Source organism: Cydia amplana, chromosome Z, assembly GCF_948474715.1.
Source record: "Cydia amplana chromosome Z, ilCydAmpl1.1, whole genome shotgun sequence".
Lineage (NCBI taxonomy): Eukaryota > Metazoa > Arthropoda > Insecta > Lepidoptera > Tortricidae > Cydia > Cydia amplana.
The window spans coordinates 25,328,367-25,353,660 of record NC_086096.1 but is presented as its reverse complement, the minus strand read 5'-3'; the positions used below and the strand labels follow the sequence as shown (position 1 = coordinate 25,353,660).

General features: G+C 37.2%; 2 protein-coding genes across 2 annotated transcripts in view; one reads left to right on the top strand and one right to left on the bottom strand.

Moving 5' to 3' along the window:
• LOC134660655 (uncharacterized) overlaps positions 1–25,294 on the bottom strand; it is a gene marked incomplete at its 3' end in the record, with an annotated part of 109,700 nt that overhangs the window by 47,213 nt on the left and 37,193 nt on the right. The window lies entirely within an intron of this gene.
• On the top strand, positions 14,784–15,508 carry LOC134661679 (uncharacterized). Its single transcript, XM_063517837.1, has 2 exons — positions 14,784–14,863; positions 14,998–15,508. The coding sequence occupies exons 1-2, from the start codon at positions 14,813–14,815 to the stop codon at positions 15,493–15,495; spliced, it is 549 nt and encodes a 182-aa protein (XP_063373907.1). The 5' UTR covers positions 14,784–14,812; the 3' UTR covers positions 15,496–15,508.

The following is a 25,294-nucleotide window of genomic DNA, read 5'->3' as shown; positions in this document are numbered from 1 at the left end:
TTTAATATGAAGGTAACTTTTGTAGTTGTAAGTACTTAAGTAGCGATGTAACGATATCGATACCGACATATCGGCCGATATAATCGGTAGGCCGGTATAATAATTAGAATAAATTTTGTTTCCTTAACAAAAATGTAGGTAGCTAAAGTGATCTTTAATTACTGATTTTTATTTACTAAAAACGTTGGTTGCTTGATGATTACCTAAATAAATGTTTTCTTTGATTTTGATTTGGCATTTTTATATTTATATTTTTGAGTTTTTACACTTTACAAGATCGAGTGTCTATTAAGTATTTTATTTATTTAAACTTTATTGCACAATACACAAAAATGGCGGACTTAATGCCTAATGGCATTCTCTACCAGTCAACCATCGGGCCAAACAGAGACATGTAAAATTGGTGCAAGGAGAAAAAGGAATATTTAGCACACAATTCTTTATTAATTTGATTTATTCACTAACATGTAAGCCATCGATATGTATCATTACATCCCTAGCTGTTAGGTTATTGAATGCGGTAAATTTTATATACGATTTTACGCAATGAACTTTTTTACACGTCTTCCTCATCTAGGACATCTAGTCAGACCACACAATTCATTAACATCCACTTGCGATTGCGACGAACAAGGCGACAATGACTATTACTCCTAGCTCCCATATTTGGATTAAACATTCATTTTTATAGTAAAATAAAAAAACCACGTGGGCTTCCTTGTTACATTTATTTATACTATTGCACAGTAAAAATAAGTACAAACCGTGGATTTAATACCTCAAGGTATATGTCTTCTAAACATAAATTGACTAAAGTGGATGCTTACGAAAAACAATAACTATACTTGGTCAACCAGATCTTGTCAGTAGAAATAGGCGGCAAATTTGAAAAATGTAGGCGCGAAGGGATATTGTCTCATAGAAAATTTGAATTTCGCGCCTTTTTCTACTGACAAGATTTGGTTGACCATCTATACTTACCTAATACTTATTTTTTTTAAACAGTGCGTTACTCCATTGCCAGTACTTAGGTATAGCTATTAAGCGGTGCACTAGTGAAGAAAGCGGTTTTAAACGTAGACTATTTTTGACACCTAGTTGGAAACTGAAATAATTTATCGAAGTTTTAATACACACACTTAAATATTGATACATATTAACGGTGTCTCATTTATGAATTAAACATTTTTTTTTCACTTTATTTTTTTCTAAACTGTTTATTACTATTTCCTACAGTAATTCATTACCGTTATTGGGCTGGTACCTAAATATATTGCCACACGATTCTTGCATTATGTTAATTATTGAGCGATTTCATAATTATCATTCCTTGTCGCTTTGAAACGTGACGAAAAGATAGAATCAGAGCAGATGAGATGATAAAGAATGATGTGAGGTTGTGTCAGATGTGCAGCTGCGATAGGTGAGCGACGCACGCGCATATAAAGTATCAGCGGTGGCCGCACCCGGCACTCCGCAGCCATGGCGCCGCTCCGCCTGCTCGCCGCGCTGCTCGCCGCCGCGCAGCTCCAGGTGGGTCGGGTCTTCCTTCACCGCTACAATGCCACCTGTATACGTTCAGAATACCTTCCTGAATACCCAAGATATTCAGGACACAATGGCTTACGCATAGATTTTGTATTTGTAATACAAAACTCAAATTTATTGAGTTCGTGTTGAGAGGCAGCTAGGATTTCCGGACGTATACGGGTGGCTGATATGGAACTTGAACTATTTACTTTTGTTTATTATAATTTGTGCATAGAAATATATTAAAGTCCGTCTAAGCTCTAAGCTAACTTTGCACCGACTTGAACAGAACAGAGTGAGAGAGTCTCATCTCATTACAAACGTCATATTATCATAGAAATTTTACATTAATGGTGACATTGGCACGCTTTGTCATTGCAAATGCCATGCAGAGTTAACTAGCTTGGTGCGACTCTAAAACTGACTACGCTGCGCTGGTGGCACTTTATGTAACTATGTATAAATATACCATTATCTCTGCCTTTGTTTATTTTCAGTTAAATTATGGACAGCAAATTAACGAAGGAAACAATTTGGTAGCCGTAGCGTCGCACAAGTTGGCAGCTATAAAACGACAATCTCAGAAACAAAATCTTACCAACTCTGATCAAACGACCGACTCAGAACACAATTTAGTAGTGACGACTGACAAAGATTTAGAACATGTCAATGTAAACACCAGCGCCATATATCCTGGTAGCGGCACAATAACGAGCATTACGTTTGTGAGAAACCCGGCGTATGATGGACCGTTGCCTACATTTTCAATAATTAATAGTGAAAATGCATCTGATCCAATTGTTGGGACTCTCAGCCATGACACTGCGCTTTTTAACTTGACCAGTGCTTCGCCAAACAATGACCTATCGTACACTGCTGTAAGTCAAGTGGCCAGTCAACAGACAGATGATAAAGTTGGGTTTAAAACAAAGTCACCCGTTTTTATAAGTTTTGCGCCACGGTGCTCCGGTGCCGTGTCTTCAAAATCTCCTTATGTTATGAATGCTTGTCCACCACACTCCTCCTCAGCCACGCCGCAACCTTCCCTTCTGCCGAAGCAACAAGTGTCCCAAATATTATCTTCCGCTCAATTGCAGCCATCGAGTGCACACAATCCAACTAACATGAGGTTACGGTTCATCCCAGCTCCAGCACAGGGTACAGGGCCAGTAAAGAGCACTGTGGCCGTGTCGCCCCAAGCACCAATACAGAGTACAATACCAATACAAAATACAATGCCGACGCACAGTACAGTACCGATGCAAAACTCCGTACCGATGCAAAGAGCAGTCCCAATGCAGAACGCAATACCACTACAAAGTACTATCCCAATACACAGTGCCATACCAATACAGAGGACAGTATCAAATGCACCAATTCAAAACCCATTAGCAAATATCGCTCAAAATCCAAATTTGGGTCTCTTGCTGACACATATTTTATCTCAAAATCCTGCAAAGCAAGAATATTCTTCGCCCACAAATAATCGATATATGAGCAAAGACCAAAAATCTACAAAACAAACTACTGTCAAAACTTTGCTACCGCTTCTTGTGCAACTTCTAACAGAAAAAAATAATAATTGTTGCGAATGTAAAAATAAAAAAGAAATATCTCGTACGTCCAGCAGGTATAAACCTGGATTCAAAAAAAGGTTTGACAACTTCGAGGCCGATTTTGGTCGGTCTGATGTAAATCATTATCATCGCGTTGAACAAAATAAGAGAATAAAAAAACCTTTGGATGATACTCTGGAAGAAGAAGATTACAGCGATGAAACTTCGGATTACACTGTCGAAGAATATGATTATGAAGACTGATTAGAAATAATTCGTATTTTATTATAAATGTATTTTATACTTACATGATAAATAATGTTTTTTATGGATACCTATTTTTTTCTATCCTCATTATTCCTCATATACCTTTTACCTACTAATAGATTTATTTGCAATGAAGCCAATGAACCATAAAATAAACGTTTTTCTAGTGACATTCGAGTATGCACGAGAATTGTTATGTATGTATGAGTAGAGCCAGTGAGTTGAAAAATAGCTTACTTAGTAATTCTTTGAGAATAGTACATTATTGCAGAGGCCGGGAAAGGGCAATTCGTGGATGAGTTTCGCTTTTGTCGGACGACGCGTAGCGGAGTCCGACAAAGAAGACGAATCCACGAATTGCTATTCCTGCCGAGGCATATATAGTGCTTTTCTCCAAAACATGCGAGGAAATAAAGTAAAATAATAATAATTTAAGCATCGAGCATCACTCAAATCGAAACTTCACATCAAAAACGTCAAAAACAATTTCCCTCGTTATTTTTAAAAGTTAAAGGCACAAACTTATTCTGCCATTCAATTCAGTACCATTCAATATTCGTTCATTGAAAATATAGTTGGTCAAACCAAATTGTCAGTAAATAAGAACAAAAATAACTATACTCATCCTTTTCTTTTGGGTTCTAGTACTGGTGTAAGACAAAGATAGTATGATTCTCTCTGTCTATGTCAAACTATAATTGTGCAATATAAGCTTTATGAACACGGATGAGATCCTTAAAAAAATATATAAATAATCTTTGATTTTATTAAGCAGTATTCGCACGATCATACACGAGCACAACGGTCTTGTAAGAACGAGACATGTAAGGTCGTTTATATTACTATCTCACTCTATCCTATAGCTTGAAATGATAGCTGATCGGGTTGTGTAGACGCGGCCCGCGGCTATAATAATTGGCTGTTTGCGTTTATTTTTAAAAAGTAAAAATCACTACAGTAATAAGTTATTACTGTAGTGTTTTTTTACTTCCCGTCCGCTAGAACAGGACAGCGATAGTTTTATTTTTTTAAATTAGAGTTTGACAATAAAGAAGTACTTCCGGTACTATTTTTGCTACAATAAGGTGAACATTTCCGAGCATATTGGAGAAAACGTATTTTTACGGTTCCGTACCAAAAAGGTACAAAAGGACCCCTTAAGGTGACAGTCCATTTCCAATGACAGCTGCACTACTGTTCATTTTACTGTGGAAATTGACAGTAACAGCGACGCGTTCAGTACCAGTAGTGCAGCTGCGGTCAGAAATGGAATGTTACCCTTATGGCGCGACTCTGTCCGTCTGTCTGTCTGTCACATTGCTAAATAATCTCGAGAACTACTGAAATTTGGAATAGTTATGAACAACGCTAACCTAAACACATTGGAAGTATATTTTTTATTTATTAATTATGGAAAATGCCCAATATAAAGAGGGGGCAAGCAAAAAATACCATCCCCCCTCCCCCTCGTTATCACCGAAGTTTACCAACGAAAAATTATGAAATTTTTACATAATAATAACATTATCATATATATTACAAGAAAAACATAATCATACCATTCATACCTGTATCTTGAAACCCTTTTTTTATGATCAAATAACATTTTCTAATTTAATTTGCATTTATGACCCTTTGTGAATTCTTCGATTCACATGATAAAGAATTATCCAACCAATTTGTCGGTAGATGGCGCTGTACACCATTATCATGCTTAGTATACTTCTGGTAAAAAGTCTTTCGTGATTATATTAGGTACATGAGAAAATTTAAAGTTTGTACTAAACCCTCGGTGCGCGAGTTGAACGAACTCGTACTTGACCGGTTTTTATTAACTAATGCCCCTGCAATGACGATCGTGGGCTAAGAGTTTCACGTGTTTTGTTTGTGAATGTTGTCATGCAGCGGCCGGCGCGGCGCGGCGCCGGCGCTACGTGCTCGGATCGGGCCGAACAACACCGCCCTGTAGGGCTATGATGGTCGACTGTATAAATGATATAGTTGTATAAATGATGATAAAACTGACATTTTATCCAGTTTTTATTGATTTGTCGTCTTTTCCACTTTTGACAGCGATAGTCGTTAAACGATTAACTGCATAACATGGTCGTTGGATAATATGTCATTTGTCTACTTTTCTAACTTAAACTTAGTTGATAAGTGGATGAGTTAAATGATATAAAAGACACTTGTCTAGATTTATACATTTTTATAACATTCATACCGTTTTCTCCACTTTGACAGCGATAGACGGTAAATGGCTACGTTAGTTGGATAATTAGACATATAGTCGATTTTTGACGGCTAGCCTTTGATTAATTTATCGTAGTGCTCACTGGGCACGATAAGGTGCTCTCATGGTATAGAAGTGGTGAAAAATACAATTTTTAGGGTTCACTCGTGCGTCTGCCTGTCCGTCTGTCACAGCCTATTTTCACGGAAACGACTAGACCAATTAAGTTGAAATTTAGTACACATATGTAAATTAGTGACCCATCACCCAAAGACGGACATGGCTTCCTCGCGTTGTCCCGGAATTTTGCCACGGCTCATGGGAGCCTGGGGCAGCTTGGTAGCTAATCCCAGGAACTGGCGTGGGCACTAGTTTTTACGAAAGCGACTGCCATCTGACCTTCCAACCCAGAGGGTAAACTAGGCCCGTATTGGGATTAGTCCGGTTTCCTCACGATGTTTTCCTTCTCCGAAAAGGGACTGGTAAATATCAAATGATATTTCGTGCATAAGTTCGTACCGAAGTTGGTACGAGCCGGGGTTTGAACCCGCGACCTCTGGATTGCAAGTCGCACGCTCTTACCGCTAGGTCACCAGCGATTTTTTTAAGTACAATAAATAGGTTACAAGTTATTTAAGAAAATAGCCAAAAAATTACCCCCTCTCCCCACTAGACGTGTGCGCCGATTAAAAAACGATCGGCGGCGGCGTTTTCCAAAAAATCGCCGGCGGCGGCGTGTTTTCGGCGTAAAATCGGCATGACCTTGACTTTCAAGTTTCTACAGAAAAATCATTAATTTGTTGTTTTTTCTTGAAAATTTGATTAATCCTGAATGGTGGTAAGTGAACTACGTAATCTACGTATAGTTTTGAATAGGTTGTGAGTAAAATAGGGTCGCGTTTGTAAATGAATATAGGATATAATAACTTACTTTTCCTAGTAACTGGCTTGCATTAAGGGGTTACCAGCGCTCGTAGCACGGTCGCATTTTTATCACCTGTCACCATGCCTATCACGTTCTAACAAGTATGTAAGTACGAAAGTGACAGGCATAATGACAGGCGATAAAAATGGAACCATGCTGCCACCACTGGTCCCGATGACTTTCGATCCGATCTGTATCGCTCTGTGACTCTGTTTTCTCATGCTTTCCATGGCTTATCTTTAAATATCCTTGAAATTTGCTAGACATAATGGACTGCTATGGCTTCCCTTTAATGGTTTTCTTGTCGTACTAGCACCAGTCTCACTGAGACGTATCTTCATCTTTCTCGTTTTATCATTGCTGAGGATTGCGACCACTTGTAATTTGTCTCCATTTCGTGCGGTCGCGGTCATAAACCGTGTGGACTGCACGGTGCAGACTTCAGACTGCCACCAGCCATCGACTATCTCACACATGCTCCACTCCGAGCACGTTTGCCATCCATCTTTCACTTCACTTTGCTTGCCTACTGTTCGGTATTGTGAAGTCTCAAGCACCTCGATACCTGCATGAGAAGCTCCGGTTTTTGCAGCGCCAAAGATTATCCACTCTACTCATGTGTCCAAAACACAAAACTGCAGCATTTCGTGGCAGTTTTAAGTATACCGCCACAAAATGCTGGAACTACCTGCCACCACCTTTTAAGCAACTAACTTCTTTACAGTCTTTTAAAGTTAAACTAAAAAGTTATCTTCTGTCCAAGCAAAAAGTAGTGTCAGAGTCATTTCAAAAAGCAAAGATAAGCAAAAAATAGAGTCATTTCGAATTTTAGGTACTGTAACTGTTTAGACTATTTATTTATTTTATGTATTGTATTTATATATATAGTCAGCCAGACACACTTTCGTATTTATAATATTAAGTCCATATGTTACATTTTCCAGACCATGCTAGTCATACTATCATTTGATGTCAACTGCTTCATTGCCGCTTCGTTGTGTATTATCGTAATTAATACAATTAATATAGTTATCTTATAACTCTACTGTATTTAGTTGGTAGCTGCGCGCAACTACGCTCCCTACAGGTGTTCACGGAAGACCAGCGTCAGGTACTACTCCAGTAGGACCCGGCATCATGCTGAGTGTTCACCTTTTTCAGTGTAGTGACAGTGTACAAGTTAGTTATAAGTTTTTTCTTTCTTCCTGTGTATGTATTGTATAACTGTGTACCTATGCTGAAATAAATAATATTCTATTCTATTCTATTCATTGGGCCTTAATGCATATGTTTCTCCACATTATGAGTTGGAAAACGCATAATATGTCCGAAGAAAGATGTTGTGGAGAGCCGAGTAGCGATATTGAGGTCTCTGAGAAGCTGAGCTGTCCTAGGTATAAGCAGCAGTCATCGCAAGCACCACATCTCAAAAGCGCCACCCTTTGGACGTCACACTTTTTGAGGCTCCACGTTTCGGCACCATACTGAAGACTGAAGATTACTCCGTTTAACCAGTATGTCAAAAAGTTTGTGCCACTGTTTTTTTGTAAAGGTAAAAAAAGTTACAATAGTCATAATTTGACAGAGTCGCCGGTCAAAGGAACCGAGGTGGAAAGTTCCCAAATTAGTAATCTGATAGCCCACGTAGTGATAAAATAAAAAAAAATTTTGGACATCGAGGTTTGTACCACCCTGTATAGGCTATATAGAGTAGTTAATAGAGTCAGACCGAGAAAAGTCTGCAGTGATTTTGATAGCCCACGCAGTGCAAGCGTCATTTTTATTTTAAACGTCAAACTTCTATGAATTTATGACGGGTAAGGTAAATAACACTTGCACTGCGTGGGCTATCAATATCGCTGCAGACTTTAGCATAGGACCTAAAAGTTATGAATGAGATAGATTTTGCTTAGAAATAAAATGAAAATTTTAACCATAAGTACAATTATACCATACCTACCATACCCGCAATGTAATACACCACACAAGTTACCGGATACGAGCTTTTTAAAGTAACTGTAAACCAATTATAAACATCACTACACCTTATAAAACAAAGTCCACCGCCGTGTCTGTCTGTTTGTATCATTTGTATGTTCGTGTTAAACTCAAAACCTGCTGAACGGATTTTCATATAAATATAAATACAAACTAAATAAACATGTAAAAAATAACTATCTACTAAAACTCATCGCATCCCGGGCTGCTCCCGACCCAAAGGTGCCCATCACACTCGCTGCGTTGCCGCGTTAGATTGCGAATTGCGATGGACAGTCTTTGCATCAGGAAAAATCCGGAGCGGTGGTCAAGGCCCCTTTCAAACAGGCGAGGTCCCATTTCCCGGAGCATCCCGAAGTCTCGACACCGAGGGAGACGAATAAATACCCGCTCAGCGCCGAGTATTTACCTTTTTAGGGTTTCAGGAAAAACGGGACCCTATTACTAAGACTCCGCTGTCCGTCGGTCTGTCTGTCTATTTAGATGATATATTTCTGTTGCCAACAACAAATAATAAGTACTAACAACAAAATAAATAGTATTTTATACAATCGTGATATAATGGAGAGCTTTTCAGTCGAGTACCGTGTTTAGGCAACGAAGCTTGCTGAGTTGCCTAAGTAAGGTACGAGATTGAAAAGCTTGATTATATCACTATTCTATACAATACTTTTTCTACGTGTCAACAAAAAAAAATACTTAAAACTAGTAGAAGAATCATATATGTAGGTAAAAAAACCAAAAGTATACAGCTAAGGGTAACATTCCATTTCTGACCGCAGCTGCACTACTGGTACTGAACGCGTCGCTGTTACTATCAATTTCCATAGTAAAATGAACAGTAGTGCAGCTGCGGTTGGAAATGGAATGTCACCTTAAGATGCGCGAGCAGCCACGATACCTTCATACTCGTACGCGACCCGGCCCCCGCGCCCCCGGCCGATTGGTCAACGACACCTTCTCGTAACTCATGAGGCCCTGGTACTTGCTCCGCGCTTTCGATTGGTAAATTTCATTATAGTTGAATAAACTGTATCGAAATGAATATTATAGTAGAGTTGGGGTCCCATAGTGGAAAAAGTATGCGATTTCACTTTGGTATACGAAGTCTTAATTCAAGCATTGCAGTCGACGAGTAGAAAAATAAATATTTAAGTGGAGCTCCCATACAACTAGGGCTTGCAATTCGAATATTCGAATATTCGAATTTGTCGAATATTCGACCTGTTTTGATATTCGAATATTCGGCCCCTCAGGTTTCGAATATTCGAATATTTTTTATTACTATAAAAAAATCTATGTCATCCGCTGTAGTTACAGTTTCTGTGTGTTTTACGGGTATTTACAGTGAATGAGGAACGGTAGGTACCCAAATACGAAGGAAATAATATTTTTACTGTATTCCTCTCGATAGACTTCGTGAATATTTAGTGAAACCTAACTCAATTTAAAAGAAAACGAAATCAAAAAGTAGGTATGTTATTTTTACGGTGCGTAAGTTTTAAGTGAAAGGGTCATTCTGTTTATTCAGTACAAGCGTACGTTAAGCGAATTTTTGAAGTCTAAACCTTGCCACTTATCGCAATTCTCAAATTTAATCATACCAAACCTGCCCAACTTGGTAATCTAACCATGCACCTTTAGCTGACGAATAATCCACCCAGTACTCAACTAACTTTTTCCCTTAAATATTCCAATATTATATAATTAGCCGACCATTAGGAATAATAACTTGCCAAAACAAATAAAGTCAATAAAGATTCAAAATACAATGAAATTAAAGGCCTTTTTACAGGCCTCTGAGTGATTACAAGTTAATTTAAATCGGAAAATAATTACCTACTAAAAAAAATATCTTACATACCTAGGTGTTTGGATGGTTAAAGTTATATTATTTCACGCAACGACGCATTTATAATAAGTTATATCTAGAAATATTAAATACGTCTAATTTTGGCGTTTTACTTGTTTTTATAACTGTGGGCATCTTATAAATAGTAGGATGATAAAATCTAGTAAATTAAGTGGATTTCTGCCAAATATCCTTAGTTTTAGCAATATGTGAAAAAAAGCTTTTGAATAAAACGATAATAAACCGATTTCTCGTTCCTTTTCTTATTTTTTATAATATTCGAATAATTATTCGAATATTCGAATACGTCGTCAGAAAAAGTCGAATATTCGAATATCTAAAAGTTTCGAATATTTGCAAGCCCTACATACAACAAACGTGATTTTGTTGACGTTTTTTGCGTACCTAATGGTACGGAACCCGTCGTGCGCGAGTCCGACTCGCACTTGGCCGGTTTTTAAGAGACGCCGCATGCTCAGCAGCCGCTCCTGCCGACCGCATTGTACGACTAAAGATGCGGGGCGGCAAAAGTACTGACGCACGTGGCGTCCCACAGTAAGCACTTACCTCTTTCCCACGGCACCAGGGTCTAGCCGTCAGGCCTTATACCGTCCGATCGGCTAAAGCCTGGCGGCTCAAGCATACATGGGATATTAGGTAACTCTGACACTAAGGCTCTCCTAACGATGTCATTAAGAACATGGTGCCGTGGGAACCTCCCAGCGCAACGGCAGCAGCTCAAGACATGGTGGCCGTTGCTCCCCACAGTGGAACCGTAGATGCATTGGTGGGGTTGGCATACCCATGGCAACCTATTAGGCGGGGAGCAACGGCCACACGCATCGAGCAGTTGTCTTAGTAAGGTGGCTAAGTTTGGGGGGGGCCTACAATGTAGTTGATTTTGACAGATGGTTTGACGTATAAAATTCACCGTATTTGAGGTTAATAAGGTCTACTGTCCTTAAAATTTTGTATGAATTTACAAGCAAATATCAGCCTTCGTTAATTAAGTATTGCAGCCGGTTCTACCTTAATCCGATAATGTAGCTTATTTCAAAGACTATGAACTCTAAGTACTTAGAAATAAAGCTTCAAAAGCTTTAACCGTGGATAACTTTTAACTATCAACGTCACATGTGGATAAGTGGTGATAGGATGTCATTCATTAAAATACGCTTTAAGTAAACTTGTTTAGAATTGATTTTTCAAAAGCTCAAACCGTGGATGATTTTTATCAGTCAGTGATTAAGTAATCTATTATTTAAAATAGGCCTTAAGTCGTCGAGATTAAAATTGATTTTTCAAAAGCTCAAATCATGTCACGCTATCATTAGTCACTTATACTTTATCCTCGCGTCTTTTTACCGAATTATATCACTTATCAGATATTCCACATATCACGCAATAAATGATTAATGATTTGGTGACAAAGCATCATAGCCCTCCTGGAGTTCGCGCAACCCGATACTTACATAATACGAGTACTTGTACTTCACCATAATGTAATATTTTGTTGATAACGATAATATAATTTACAATAAAATATAAAATGATAACTTGTTACGTGAGAATGTTTTAAACATGACGTCGACAGCCTGGCTTTTCATTATAGTTCTCACACTTTAAATTCGAGCACATGAACATTAAATAAAATAGTACATTACATACCATGGGAGGTGAATTCGTGAATTGTCCAGATCGCAGGTGTTTGTGGCCCGAACCGAAGGTGAGGGCCATAAATATGCGATCTGGGGCTTTACGAATTACCGCCCGTGGTTTGCTAAAGTTTTACGTCTTGCCTTGACCAGGAAGTGAGATTTTCTCCTCGCGTAGCGGGGAGAAAATCCCACTTACGGGCCTAGGGTGACGTAAAATTACGAATGTACTACCTACTCTAGAATACATACAGATGCGTATTCCAATATTATAAACCATTTTAAATTTCCAGACATTAGATTAGTCGCTGATGGACAGATGGATCTAAGAAGTTTCCGCCCTGTCCTGTCCTGTAGTATCACCGAGTAGAAAAAGAAGCAAGCTGCTGCGCTGCTGCTGCCGCTGCTGTTGCTGCCGTTGGCAGCGACGACGGCGCGGCAGTCAGCAGTCGTGCGCGCCCCTGCAACTCCTTGCGCGCTGCCGGGCTCCCAGTGCCCTACCCGGTTGTCGTCCCTACCACTAACCCTATATTTTGTTGATTGCTGGCACATTCTTTAATTATATTAGTTACTATCAATTTCCAAGTCAAACGTTACTAAATTAACAAGGTTATTAAAATATGTATCATTCAAAATCATCACTTAACTCATAAACCATAAACCTAGTTGGATCACTTAACTCTTTGTTATTCTTAATAAGTTCAGAATAAATTGCGAAATACATAGGTACAGCCAGCAATAGGTACTATTAGCTTAGCATTAGCACCTATGCATACAATTTTCTATGCAGCTGACTGTACAAAACATTTTACGCAGGAGGTTAAAAGTCTTATTACTTATACCTACTACACGATATTCTCATCAGTTTTTGAAGAATAAAGAGAGCCTTTACGACGGTGTGGTAAAAAAAATATTTAAAAAAAGGCGAAAAATTCAAGGTTATATAATAATTTAGATAAGGATTAAGGATACACTTAGGATGTTATAACAATTACCCCTACTGGGTCATATCGAATATTTACCAAACATATAAAGGGTGTTTATTAAAGGTATACAAATTCAAAATTAAATAAAACACGTAAAAATAAATTTTATTATAATGGTATTGGTTTTATTTAAAAGATATTCTTATGCCATTAGTTCTTAAAAATTATTTCGGGCATATGGACACCACGGCTGGCTCGAATGAAGCGTAATCGGAAAGTCCAATTTTCGACCACTTTTTCGAGCAACTGGGGCCGTATATTGGCAATAACACGGCGAATGTTGGCTTCCAAGTGGTCCAATGTTATCTGCGTAGACCTGTGATTTCACATATCCCCAAAGAAAGTAATCCATAGGTGTGAGATCACACGATCGTGGAGGCCAGTTCACAGGTCCATTACGGGAAATTACGGGCTCATCGAATGTTTCCCGCAATAAATTGATGGTGATTTGATTTTCAAAATAAATTTGCACAATTTGCAATCGTTCTGAAGTAAGTCTATTCATTGTGAAAATGGCAAAACGTACTGACCACAAATATCCCGCCAACTGTTAAATTGACAATCACTAGAAACAGTGTTGCCAATTTAAAAACCAAACCTCTAAAAAAAACATCCTTTACGTCATTAGGTCATTACGGTGAATCCGGCTCATATGTATATGGGCTACTGTTGGTATAATTATATAGAGGTGAAGACATGATTAAACTTTAATTTCACCTAACATAATTAATTTAAATAAAAAATAAGTAATAACTTATCAATTAATTACAAGGGGGTCAAGAAAATGGGACATGACGTTGTTACAAGGGAGTGGATGGGAAGGAGTCACAAACTTTGAGACGTCACTAACTTCATCTACTTACAAGTATTAACTAAAGTCTATTTTTTTATTCGGTAGACTAAAATGACATTTCATAGTATGAGATGACACATGATGTTCATACTATGAAATGTCAATTTTTATTTGTAATCGGTTTCGTTTTATGTCTAATATATTTATTTTTTCAAAGATTTTTTGGGAATTGGGAATTAAATTGGAAATTGTTTATTTCTCTGTGTTAAGTCGCCTTAGTATATAATAACATTAAAACTATAATATGTTATACGATTAAACAATAGTAGTTTATGCAACAGTGATATAATAAGGGTTCTTAAAATTCAAGGGTCGAAGTTACAAAACGAGACGTAGTCGAGTTTTGTAAAAAAAGACCCGAGAATTTTAAGAACCAATTATGAGCTGTTGCATACATTACTTTTTCTATGACAGCTGCAGCAAAAAAAAGAGTTATTATTAAAAAAAAAGAGTTATTATTTAAAAAAAATTGAGTTATTATTTAAAAAAAAAAAGAGTTATTATTGTAAATGAAAACATACCTCTTTCAATCAAGATGATCGGAACTTGTATCTTTAAAAAAAATAAAGCAGTTGTATTATACTCATAAGATGACTGCTAGCAGTCATCTTATGAGCCTATAGACAAATCATTCAAATGGCATTGCTTTAGATATCACTGTCAGTCATTTAATTGACACATTTAAGTGCTGGAGTAGAAAAATATTATTTCGAGTTGGATAACTCACTCAGTGCACAGTTGTGTGATGAAGCAGGACTGTGCGTCGGAATGTCCTGCGCTTGCTCAAACATTAGCTGTTGCTGGCACATATCCACGTGCAATATCTTTCACAAAAACATTACGTGCTCGTACCCGCCCAACACCTACTTACAAAATTACCCAGTAACCGATTTTGCTTTTGAAATCACCTGTATATAAACAAGCGTGAGGGCTTACTAGGCCAAACCCGATATCAAAATGGTGTCACAAAAAATACACTTATTAGCGACGATTATGTTCATATCTAAGGTAGCTAGTCGTTCATAATTAAATTACACTTAGTATGCTATACGGATGGGTACCTGATATTCATGTTATTAATTTCGATAATAAGAACTCACAGAGAGGGACATATGGTTAAAAAAATATGATTAAACTTTCAGGCTTACAGTCAAGTTGCGACCGGTGGGGGAAGCCCACAGCGATGCGGCTCAGCGGCGCCTTGCATCGTCCCCGGGGGCCAGTTCATCGTGCCCGCCATCATCAAACCGCTCCTGCCCTGGTGCCAAGCCGCCGCGCCCGCGCCCTGCGCGCCTAAGAAGCTAACGCCGGCTGCCCCTAGCGCGCCCGTGTCCTGTGCCGACGAAGACGATGACAGTGAACTGGACAAACTCCTATACCTCCTCATCAGTAACATAATCGAGAGCAAAAAAGGCTCAGGGAAAAAGCAGTGCAACCCCATTACCACGTTTGACAGCAGCGCATGCCCGAGCGACGGGTACGACGCCTGCGCATGTAGCTACGCCGATGACTACGACTACTGCTCATATTCCCCCTCCCTGGTCTACAGCTCGGGCAGCAACAGCGGAGGGAGCGATGGATCTTGTCCCGAGATATGTGTGATTGTCAGACCGGTTCAATCAACCAACGCTGACTGTTAAATAACTTTAAAGTAGTAGAACTAAACAAATTAAATACACGTATTTTATTAATAAATCCAGCATATCTTTTAATTTACCGCCTAATAATAAATAATAATAAATGGTTCAAAGTCTTTAGAGTTTTGTAGGTACCAGTAGGCATGCGTTGTGCATATTGCTAATAAATATAAAAACTTATATACTTGTATTTAATATATCATGTCTGTTATACTCGTAAGATGACAGTTAATCGGTTTATCGGGTAAGTAGGGATTATAAATTTATAACTACAATAGATTTTATAGAAATCTCCAATCGAAAATTAAATAATGTATGGAAATAGTCACGCGACTTTTCGTAAAACCTGTCATCCGGATATTTTTTTTCTTTCCGTTTGGCGTTTGTCGATGTGTGATTGTCATGTTGGCTAGGCCCCCAGGGTTTCGTTTCACAGCCGTCGCCGCAAGTATCGCACACGGCTGGCATATATTATTTTTACTATGAATTTTGTTACCAGGGGACCGATTTTTGAAATTCGACCGCTCGGTTTCGTGTATTTCGTTCAGTAATATCTCCACTACTAGGCCTGTAAATTCTACTAATAGAATTGAAAACGAGTGGTCAATACTAATAGATTCCCAATTTCTATCACTCGTATTTCAAAAATCTGTATTTAGCCGTTTTCCACCGATTTTCGAGTGACGAAATCGAGCGATCGATATTCAAAAATCGGCCCCCTGACTTTTGATTTACTGTTGGGCCATTGGGCCGGTCGTCCAATGTTACATTAAGATTTAAAAGGTTTTATGAATTGTCGATAAATGCATGAGCTGCTAGGTCACATATCAGTTATGTTTCATAAACTCTTAAAAGAATATATAACTAATTTGCAAAGTCGCTTAAAATCATTACTTTGAAAGAGTCCCGTATATAGATACTATACCGACGAAGACCTTGAATTTTGAAACATATTCTTTAAGTGTCGCAGAGCTCTACAAACAAAAATGCTGCAAACCTCTTGAAATACCGTTTCATTTACATGGTAGGTATTTAATGTTTCATATTTAATACCTACAGTACCTATTTATTATTGTTATGTACCTAGTTTTGGCCGAGTACCGAATATTCCGCCCCTCCCTCGGCCGAAGCGCCGAATATTCGGCATAACAATTGTACATTTTGAGTCACATTTATGATGAAAACTGTTCGCCAACAAAGCACAACGTTGGTTAAGATATAATTTTGGTTGCTCAGAACTAATGAATGTAGTCTGAGTCAATAAAATGAAGTCAAAGTTTTGAAAAAAATACACAAAATAGTTTACCTATAGATGACAGGAAAACCTATTAGAAATGTGCAGTCAAGCGTGAGTCGGCCTTAATGTACGGAGGCAAACGAGCAGACAAAGCGCCCATGGACACCCCAAATTAAAATTTGATTGACGTTTATAGGACTTTATTTATTGAATAAATGTGGATTCAAAGAAAATCTGAAGAATTATGAGTAAGTATTTGCCACTACTGTACATCATCCTCTTGTATAGTAAGGGGTTTAAGCACTGTTAAATCTTTCATTAGGAAATGGAGGAAACGGAAGGAATTTCAAAGATACGTGATTTTTAAAAGAATTTTATTATAACACAATTTCGTGAAAATTGCATTGATAGCGACTGATATGTAGAAATATTTTGGATGATAAATACAAGTAAGTACCTACTCTATCAAATCTGTGACACAATAGTTTTAGCCAAGAATCACTTGCAAAAGAACGTTGGGTATAATAATCACGAACAGGTCTCACCCTATTCACAAGCATACCAAACCTTAGCTGTACGTCATTTGCCATGAAGTCACAATTTAGTATTATTTTCATAGCTATATTAAACGTAAGTGATTTATTTAGTTATTTTGCCATGTGTTGACATAAAGTAGAATGTAATGTTATCATTATTTTTTATATTATAGGTGGTGTGCTGTTATCCTTCACCAAGTGAAAGTGGACAATACGAAAGAAATATATGGTCTAGTGAAAGTATAAGCCCTCCTGTAAGTATTCAGAAGAGCAATTTTCCTGAGGTTGAATACCCAACTAAGGTACTAGATACAATGGAGCCATACTACCACCGCGAAGGCAACGATGACATTCTTGCTCCTTTTAGTAACGAAGTTAAGAACGCATACAATTCTCTAAATGTAGAAAGAAAAGTCAAAGATACACAGTTTAAACTGCAAAAGTCAAGTGATGAGGCAGAACAGGTTCGAATAGATCCTAACAGGGAATCAAATGTAGAGAGACCCGAAAGTACCAACAGTGAAACAAGTGCAGAGGTACTAGAAGCACCCGGAGATACCAAAAACGAAGCAAATGCAGAGGTGCCAGAAGTGGAATCCGAAGATGCCTACAACGAAGCAAATGAAGAAATACTAGCGGAACCCGAAGATACCAACGATGAAGAAAATGAAAAAATAATGGCGGAACCTCAAGTTACTAAAAATGAAGAAATACTAGCGGAACCCGAAGATACCAAAGATGAAGAAAATGAAGAAATAATGACGGAACCTCAAGTTACTAAAAATGAAGAAATACTAGCGGAACCCGAAGATACCAACGATGAAGAAAATGAAGAAATAATGGTGGAACCTCAAGTTACTAAAAGTGAAGAAATACTAGCGGAACTCGAAGATTCCAACGACAAAGAAAATGAAGAAATACTGGAGGAACCTCAAGATACTAACAATGAAGAATATGAAGAAATACTGGCGGAACCTGAGGATGCCAACCACGAAGCAAATGATACTAATAATGAAGGATATGTAGACGGAGCCAACGAAGCGACCAGTGAATTAAGTGCAGAGGGAGTTGAAAATACCAACAGTTATTCAGGTACAGACGTAGCAGGGTCGGAAGATAAAAGCATTGAATCAAATGTAGATAAATCTAATAATCTACTAACGGATATACCTGCAGATTATACTGATACTTCAGTCACTACTGAAGATCTTACTTCAGAAACAGAATGACGCACTGACTCGTGTACCCTAATTCAGAAATTGGAGACAAAAGTCAGTTATAAAATACCTAATATCTAACAATAGATAGTGATAAATATTCCCAATGTTTATTTATAACCTCAGTCAAAGCTATCACAAGACGAACACTAAGTATTTAAAATAGTACATTACTGCAGAGGCCGTGAAGTAAGGGATTGCAGGACGAGATTGCGGTAGATCCCTGTTCCGGCCAAGGATTGTATAGTGCTTTTCTCAAACAATGTAAGAAAATATTATAATTAAAATAACTACTAAGTAATCAAGTAAATAAATTTGTTTGCTTTTTTCCGGTAGCATATTACGCATAGCTAAGTTGGCTTCCTCTCTTAAATTAGGCGGAGTACAGTCCATAATTTCCCTATCGCTCTCGCTCTTTTTTTTTTAACTTGACATTTGAAAAAGCTATTCGAGCACCATGTTTAACCGCTTATAAATATACCACATATTACCATAGGTAATAGGTATTACCATAGGTTGTTTTTTTTTTTTAATTTTAATGTCGCAAGTATGCTTATAGAGAGAGTGGTCGTTGGCTGTATGTAATATTTCCTTTGTCAGTCTAATCTTAGTGAGCAAATTTAAAAAGTTAGAGCAGCGTACAATAATGTACGTTTCATACTAACTCCCTACATTACTTCTTGGCCTAGGTCAAGAAGTAATGTAAGGAGCCATAAATGAGCAACTTCATGTCTTCATTTCGTGACATAAATCGGTAAGTATGTTTGTGAAAATAACTTTTTCGACTCATCGACTCCGAATGTGAAACATGTTCGATATAGTTTTCATTGGAAGTATTTAATTAAGCTTTTGTTTTACGGTTTTTTTTCGGAGGGATTATTTCCGAAAATATTGTCTTTTTCAAAAAATCGTTGATAAATACACATAAGTACCTATTCGGTTTTAAAGACCTATCCAACGATACCTTACCAGGCCTATGGAACTCTCCGCGCGAGCTCGGATTTATACCTACGAATCCGTTCCCGTTCACGGTAGAAAAGCTAGCCAGTTGGTTGCCACGCGCGCTCCCACACGCACGTCGCGTCGCCGCGCGCTCGAATATGCCAAAAGTATGCGAGAGATATGTCTTCATCACGAACAAAATAACACAGCTTGTAGTGTGGATGGATGCAGAAACAACAAAACGAATATAAAAATAGTTTCTGCTCTTCCGATAGATAGGAAAAGTAAGTATTTAGACATTCTCAATATAAGTACTTACTCGTATATCAATTGTTATTATTTTTACGATAGTTGCAAGCTACGTAAGTAGGTGTTATTTATTCATGGCGCGATTTATAAAACAGCGTAAACACTGCGGTTACTGCAGGGAGATATATGACCTTTTAAAATGTTTCGCTGTCACTCGTCAAAATAAAACGCATACTTATTGCAACTTACCTTGCTCATAGTTATTTTAGGTAATGCTTTTATATGGCAAGTTCTAATGCTATTTTTACAATTAAAACTTATATTTATACCTACCTAAGAAGGTAAATATCTTCTATAGAATCTATAGTTTAAGTAGGTATTTATTTCCAAAATCATTTCTAAGCGTCGGCAACCCTAGCGTTGTGCCGGTGCGCGCGGTGCGGGGAGCGGCGCGTTGAAGGTCACTCCATTGTATTTTTGTGTAGGTATTAAAACGGTAGGTATATGAGTTTTCTTTGAGAGATAAGTATCTGTTCGTAAGAACTATTATATAATCTGTGACCTTACACCATTGTGTTAAAACGAAAAAAAAAACATATATATCTGGTCAACCAAATCTTGTCAGTAAAAAAAGGCGCGAAATTCAAATTTTCTATGGGACGATATCCCTTCGCGCCTACATTTTTCAAATTTGCCGCCTTTTTCTACTGTCAAGATCTGGTTGACCAAGTATATATTAAGTACAGTATGTACTAGTGTTTTGTACTATAGTAAAAAGATTTATTTTAATTTTACCGTTCTGTCGCCATGCATGATTTATGCGAGGGCTGGGAGGTCAAACCCGATAAATCAAAATATTTTTTCATTCAAAATAGAACTCCACGTAGTCACATATAGTTCTAATTTAAAAAACCCTTTTACTCGAGTTATCGGGTTTGACCACCCCTCGTATGTATCCATCATATCCATGCCAAATTGCAGTTTTCTAGCACTAACGACCACGGAGCAAAGCCGCGGACGGACAGGCAGACGGATATGGCGAAACTTCCTAGTTGACTACGGAACCCTAAGAAGTAATGAATGTCATGAACCTATTTACAGGTGGCGGAGCCACATTTTTCGAGAACAGCCAAAAAACAAATGACATATTGTGTAAAATATTGTCCATGACTATTAGTAGAATTTATTTTGAAATCTTACGGACTTCTAGTAATCATCCCGTTTTCAAATAATGTAAAGTCTAGTATAGGGGTATTTAATTTAAATAACTTATTTAGATTCCTGACAGGCTGGGTTAAATAACAACAATATTAAAAATGCGGCCAAGTGCGAGTCGGACTCGCCCATGAAGGGTTCCGTATTTAGGGGATTATTGACGTATTTAAAAAAACTACTTACTAGATCTCGTTCAAACCAATTTTCGGTGGAAGTTTGCATGGTAATGTACATCATATATTTTTTTTAGTTTTATCATTCTCTTATTTTAGAAGTTACAGGGGGGGGGGACACATTTTACCACTTTGGAAGCGTCTCTCGCGCAAACTATTCAGTTTAGAATTTTTTTTTATTAGAAACCTCAATACCTTTTTTGAAGACCTATCCATAATATGGGTTTGATAAAAAATTTTTTTTTGAGTTTTAGTTCTAAGTATGGGGACCCCAAAATTTAATGTTCTTTTTTTCTATTTTTGTGTGAAAATCTTAATGCGGTTCACAGAATACATCTACTTACCAAGTTTCAACAGTATAGTTCTTATAGTTTCGGAAAAAAGTGGCTGTGACATACGGACGGACAAACAGACGGACAGACAGACAGACAGACATGACGAATCCATAAGGATTCCGTTTTTTGCCATTTGGCTACGGAACCCTAAAAACTGCAGATCTCAAGTCTCGTTTTGGCAATGAAATGCGAACATATCTATCCCAACAAAAACATAAATGTGAAATGAGAGCCAAGTTCAATATTAAGAATAAGTATGTGTCGTTGTTGACTCGCCGACAAAAGAATTGAGATCTATATGGATGCCAAGTTCTGTGCTGTGTAGAAAATCCTGAAATTATAAAGGATTTGTCTTGGCTAGTTGTTGTAGTATGTAGGACTTGAATACATATGCCAAATTTCATGTATGTAGGTTAAGTAGGTTTCAAGTTGTGAAGGGGTCAAAAGTAGCTCGAAATGGTTCGTGTAATATTACACACGGTTGCTGCGTTGCATAAATCGGTAAGTATGTTTGTGAAAATAACTTTTTCGACTCATCGACTCCGAATGTGAAACATGTTCGATATAGTTTTCATTGGAAGTATTTAATTAAGCTTTTGTTTTACGGTTTTTTTTCGGAGGGATTATTTCCGAAAATATTGTCTTTTTCAAAAAATCGTTGATAAATACACATAAGTACCTATTCGGTTTTAAAGACCTATCCAACGATACCTTACACCATTGTGTTAAAACGAAAAAAAAAACATATATCTGGTCAACCAAATCTTGTCAGTAAAAAAAGGCGCGAAATTCAAATTTTCTATGGGACGATATCCCTTCTCGCCTACATTTTTCAAATTTGCCGCCTTTTTCTACTGTCAAGATCTGGTTGACCAAGTATATATTAAGTACAGTATGTACTAGTGTTTTGTACTATAGTAAAAAGATTTATTTTAATTTTACCGTTCTGTCGCCATGCATGATTTATGCGAGGGCTGGGAGGTCAAATTCGATAAATCAAAATGGCTCTCATTTCACATTTATGTTTTTGTTGGGATATCATTACTTTTTGTACAGAAATTACTATAGTATTCATCATGAAAGCAGTTTGCCTAAGCTGAAAAGGAGACCCTCGCTAACGCGCGGTTAATTGTCAAAAAGTTTCAGTTTTCACATTTTTTCTTTTGTATACGCCTAATAGTCTACCTTCATGCCAAATATCAAGTTTGTAAGTGATCTAGAAGTGGGTTAGGTTTTTGGTCTATAAGTATCAATTTTTTTCCATCGAAATATCAATAATTTCCAGTTTTCGGATTTTTTCCTCTATATCACCTAATAGTCTATCTTTATGCCAAATATCAAGTTTCTAAGTCATCTAGAAGTGGGTTAGGTTTTTGGTCTATAAGTATTAATTATTATTTTTCCATCGTAATATCAATAATTTCCAGTTTTCAGATTTTTCCCTCTATATACACATAATAGTCTACCTTTATACCAAATTTCAAGTTTCTAGGTCATCTAGAAGTGGGTTAGGTTTTTGATCTATATGTCAGTCAGTCACAAAAATGCCGGTTTTTAAACGTTAATTTATCAATAACTGTTTGAGCTATGTTTATGAAATTTTGTATTTTGTACAGGACTTGAATACATATGCCAAATTTCATGTATGTAGGTTAAGTAGGTTTCAAGTTGTGAAGGGGTCAAAAGTAGCTCGAAATGGTTCGTGTAATATTACACACGGTTGCTGCGTTGCAAGTTCCTTTTTCTTTGAACTTGGCTGGACACGCTACGCTACCGCGTGTCTAGATAGATGGTCAAGCAGATCTTGTCAGTAGAAAAAGGCGGCAAATTTGAAAAATGTAGGCGCGAAGGAATATCGTCCCATAGAAAATTTGCATTTCGCGCCATTTTCTACTGACAAGATTTGCTTGACCATTTATATCTCAGCATACGAGTATTTGTATTTCACAAATACTACAAGTGTCAAAATTACCTCGTACAATACTAGTCTATGATTTTTTGGTTTAGGATTTTCAACACATGAAATGATAAAGTTATAAAAGATAATGTAACTATCATCACGTACTCATTACGAATTAGGTATTTAACAGAAATTATATAATCGAGCGACACCTAGACAATAATTACGGCAGCATGGCGCTGAGACACAACGTTGCCATAGTTGTGATCGTTTTTGTTACATTCCAGGTGAGAAATATACCGTTTTTATTCATTATTTACTAAAATTACTTACCTATTTATTTTAAACAATAAACTCGGTAGTGTAGTATCATTAAATTATCCACGTGCTTAACGTATTTTCACACAATAAATAAAATATTGTCAAAAAAACGTAGGTACGAGTAACTACATGTTTATTTCAACAAAAGTAGAGCTATGTTTGTAGAAAAATACCTATATTTATTATTCAAGTAGGGGTGAATATGAAAATATTTGTAGAGTCGTTCTCGTACAGCGCAAGTGAACATACCCAACATAAACACAACATTCGCTTAGTTAAGAGTCACAAGAACCTGGCCGCCGACATACAATCGTAGTTACAATCTCAATCGACACGCTGAAATACACATGATTAGGCATGAACATATGTTACATAGATACTTATGTACTTATCTACAAGTTTTACATAAGTACCTACAAAACTTCTACTCGCTCCGTTTTCTTTGAATAACAATTTTTAGCATCATAACACAATTCCAGAGGTGCATATTATGTTCATGCCAAGTTTTTAGCGGCTTTTTAGCAGCGAGTTCCTGTTACCCTTAAAACAAGTAGGTATAATTAACATAACTTAGTTACAATATAAAGTCGCTTTCGCATCAAGCAGCCAGGCTTAGTAAACTACATTGCAGAAGCAGCAGAAATGCATTCATGTAACTCGCAGTAGTAGCATTGCTTTGCCCAATAGCATTGCTTTTAAAAAATCGCATTAGCATAAAAACTGGCCAAGTCGGGACTCGTACTCCGAGGGTTCTATACTACACAATTTTTTTTCTTAAGGCGAACCACCCTTGATTAATTATTATTATTCACTGTCGTGCAGTACATTTTTCTTCACTATAGGGCCTAAACTTTACATAGGTATAAGGTTTATAGTATATGCACAGAAAAAGGCTCAGTAATAGGATCTTGGTTGGCACCTTTCGGGTAAGCAATCTTAAAACATAGGTACAGTCAGCTATAATAATTAAACAAAAAAAATTATGTCTCTACATGCAAATATGTACTTTCAAACGCGAACTATAGAGATATATCTCTATAGATAGTGTCATTCACGATGACGCGCAGATTTGTCAAATCTAACCTTTAACAGCATGACAATACGAATCAAAGCACGCGTCTTCGTGAATGAACCTACGAGTATCTATGTTTGGAGAAATCTATTTGGAAAATAATTTCAGAGAGTGACAGATACTTTTGGTGCGTAATTTCATCCGCTACTGTCGGTGGTGTATGTACGTCTTATGTCCAGGATAACGATACAAAAGCAAATTCGATAGGTAGCAATACCATTTCAACTGTGCACAGCCCAAGTTGAATGTGTAATAAGCATAAGTACATTTTATAACAAACAAGTTTGAATAAGGAGTCCATTTGATATAGCGAGCCATAATAAATAAGTACTTGCTTATCAGAGGAAGTTGTAAGGTTGTAACATCTAACATCAGCGTATTTTTTTAAATATTTAAAGGAATGTTTCTTTTAAGTGAAATTTGCTTTCTCCATTATTTAGAGTACTTTCCCTCCAGGTGGTATTATTAAAGTCTATTTTTTTATTCGGTAGACTGAAATGACAGTTCATAGTATGAACATAAAATGTCATTTCATACTATGAAATGTCATTTTTGTCTACCGAATAAAAAAATAGACTTTAGACAATTGCACCTTGTATTGAATG

What these genes read in the sequence shown, in the direction of transcription:
- LOC134661679 (XM_063517837.1), top strand. Translation starts at nt 14,813, where the DNA reads ATGGTGTCACAAAAAATACACTTATTAGCGACGATTATGTTCATATCT. An exon ending in CGATTATGTTCATATCTAAG is followed by an intron (nt 14,864 to 14,997) that starts GTAGCTAGTCGT and finishes TTAAACTTTCAG; the next exon opens with GCTTACAGTCAAGTTGCGAC.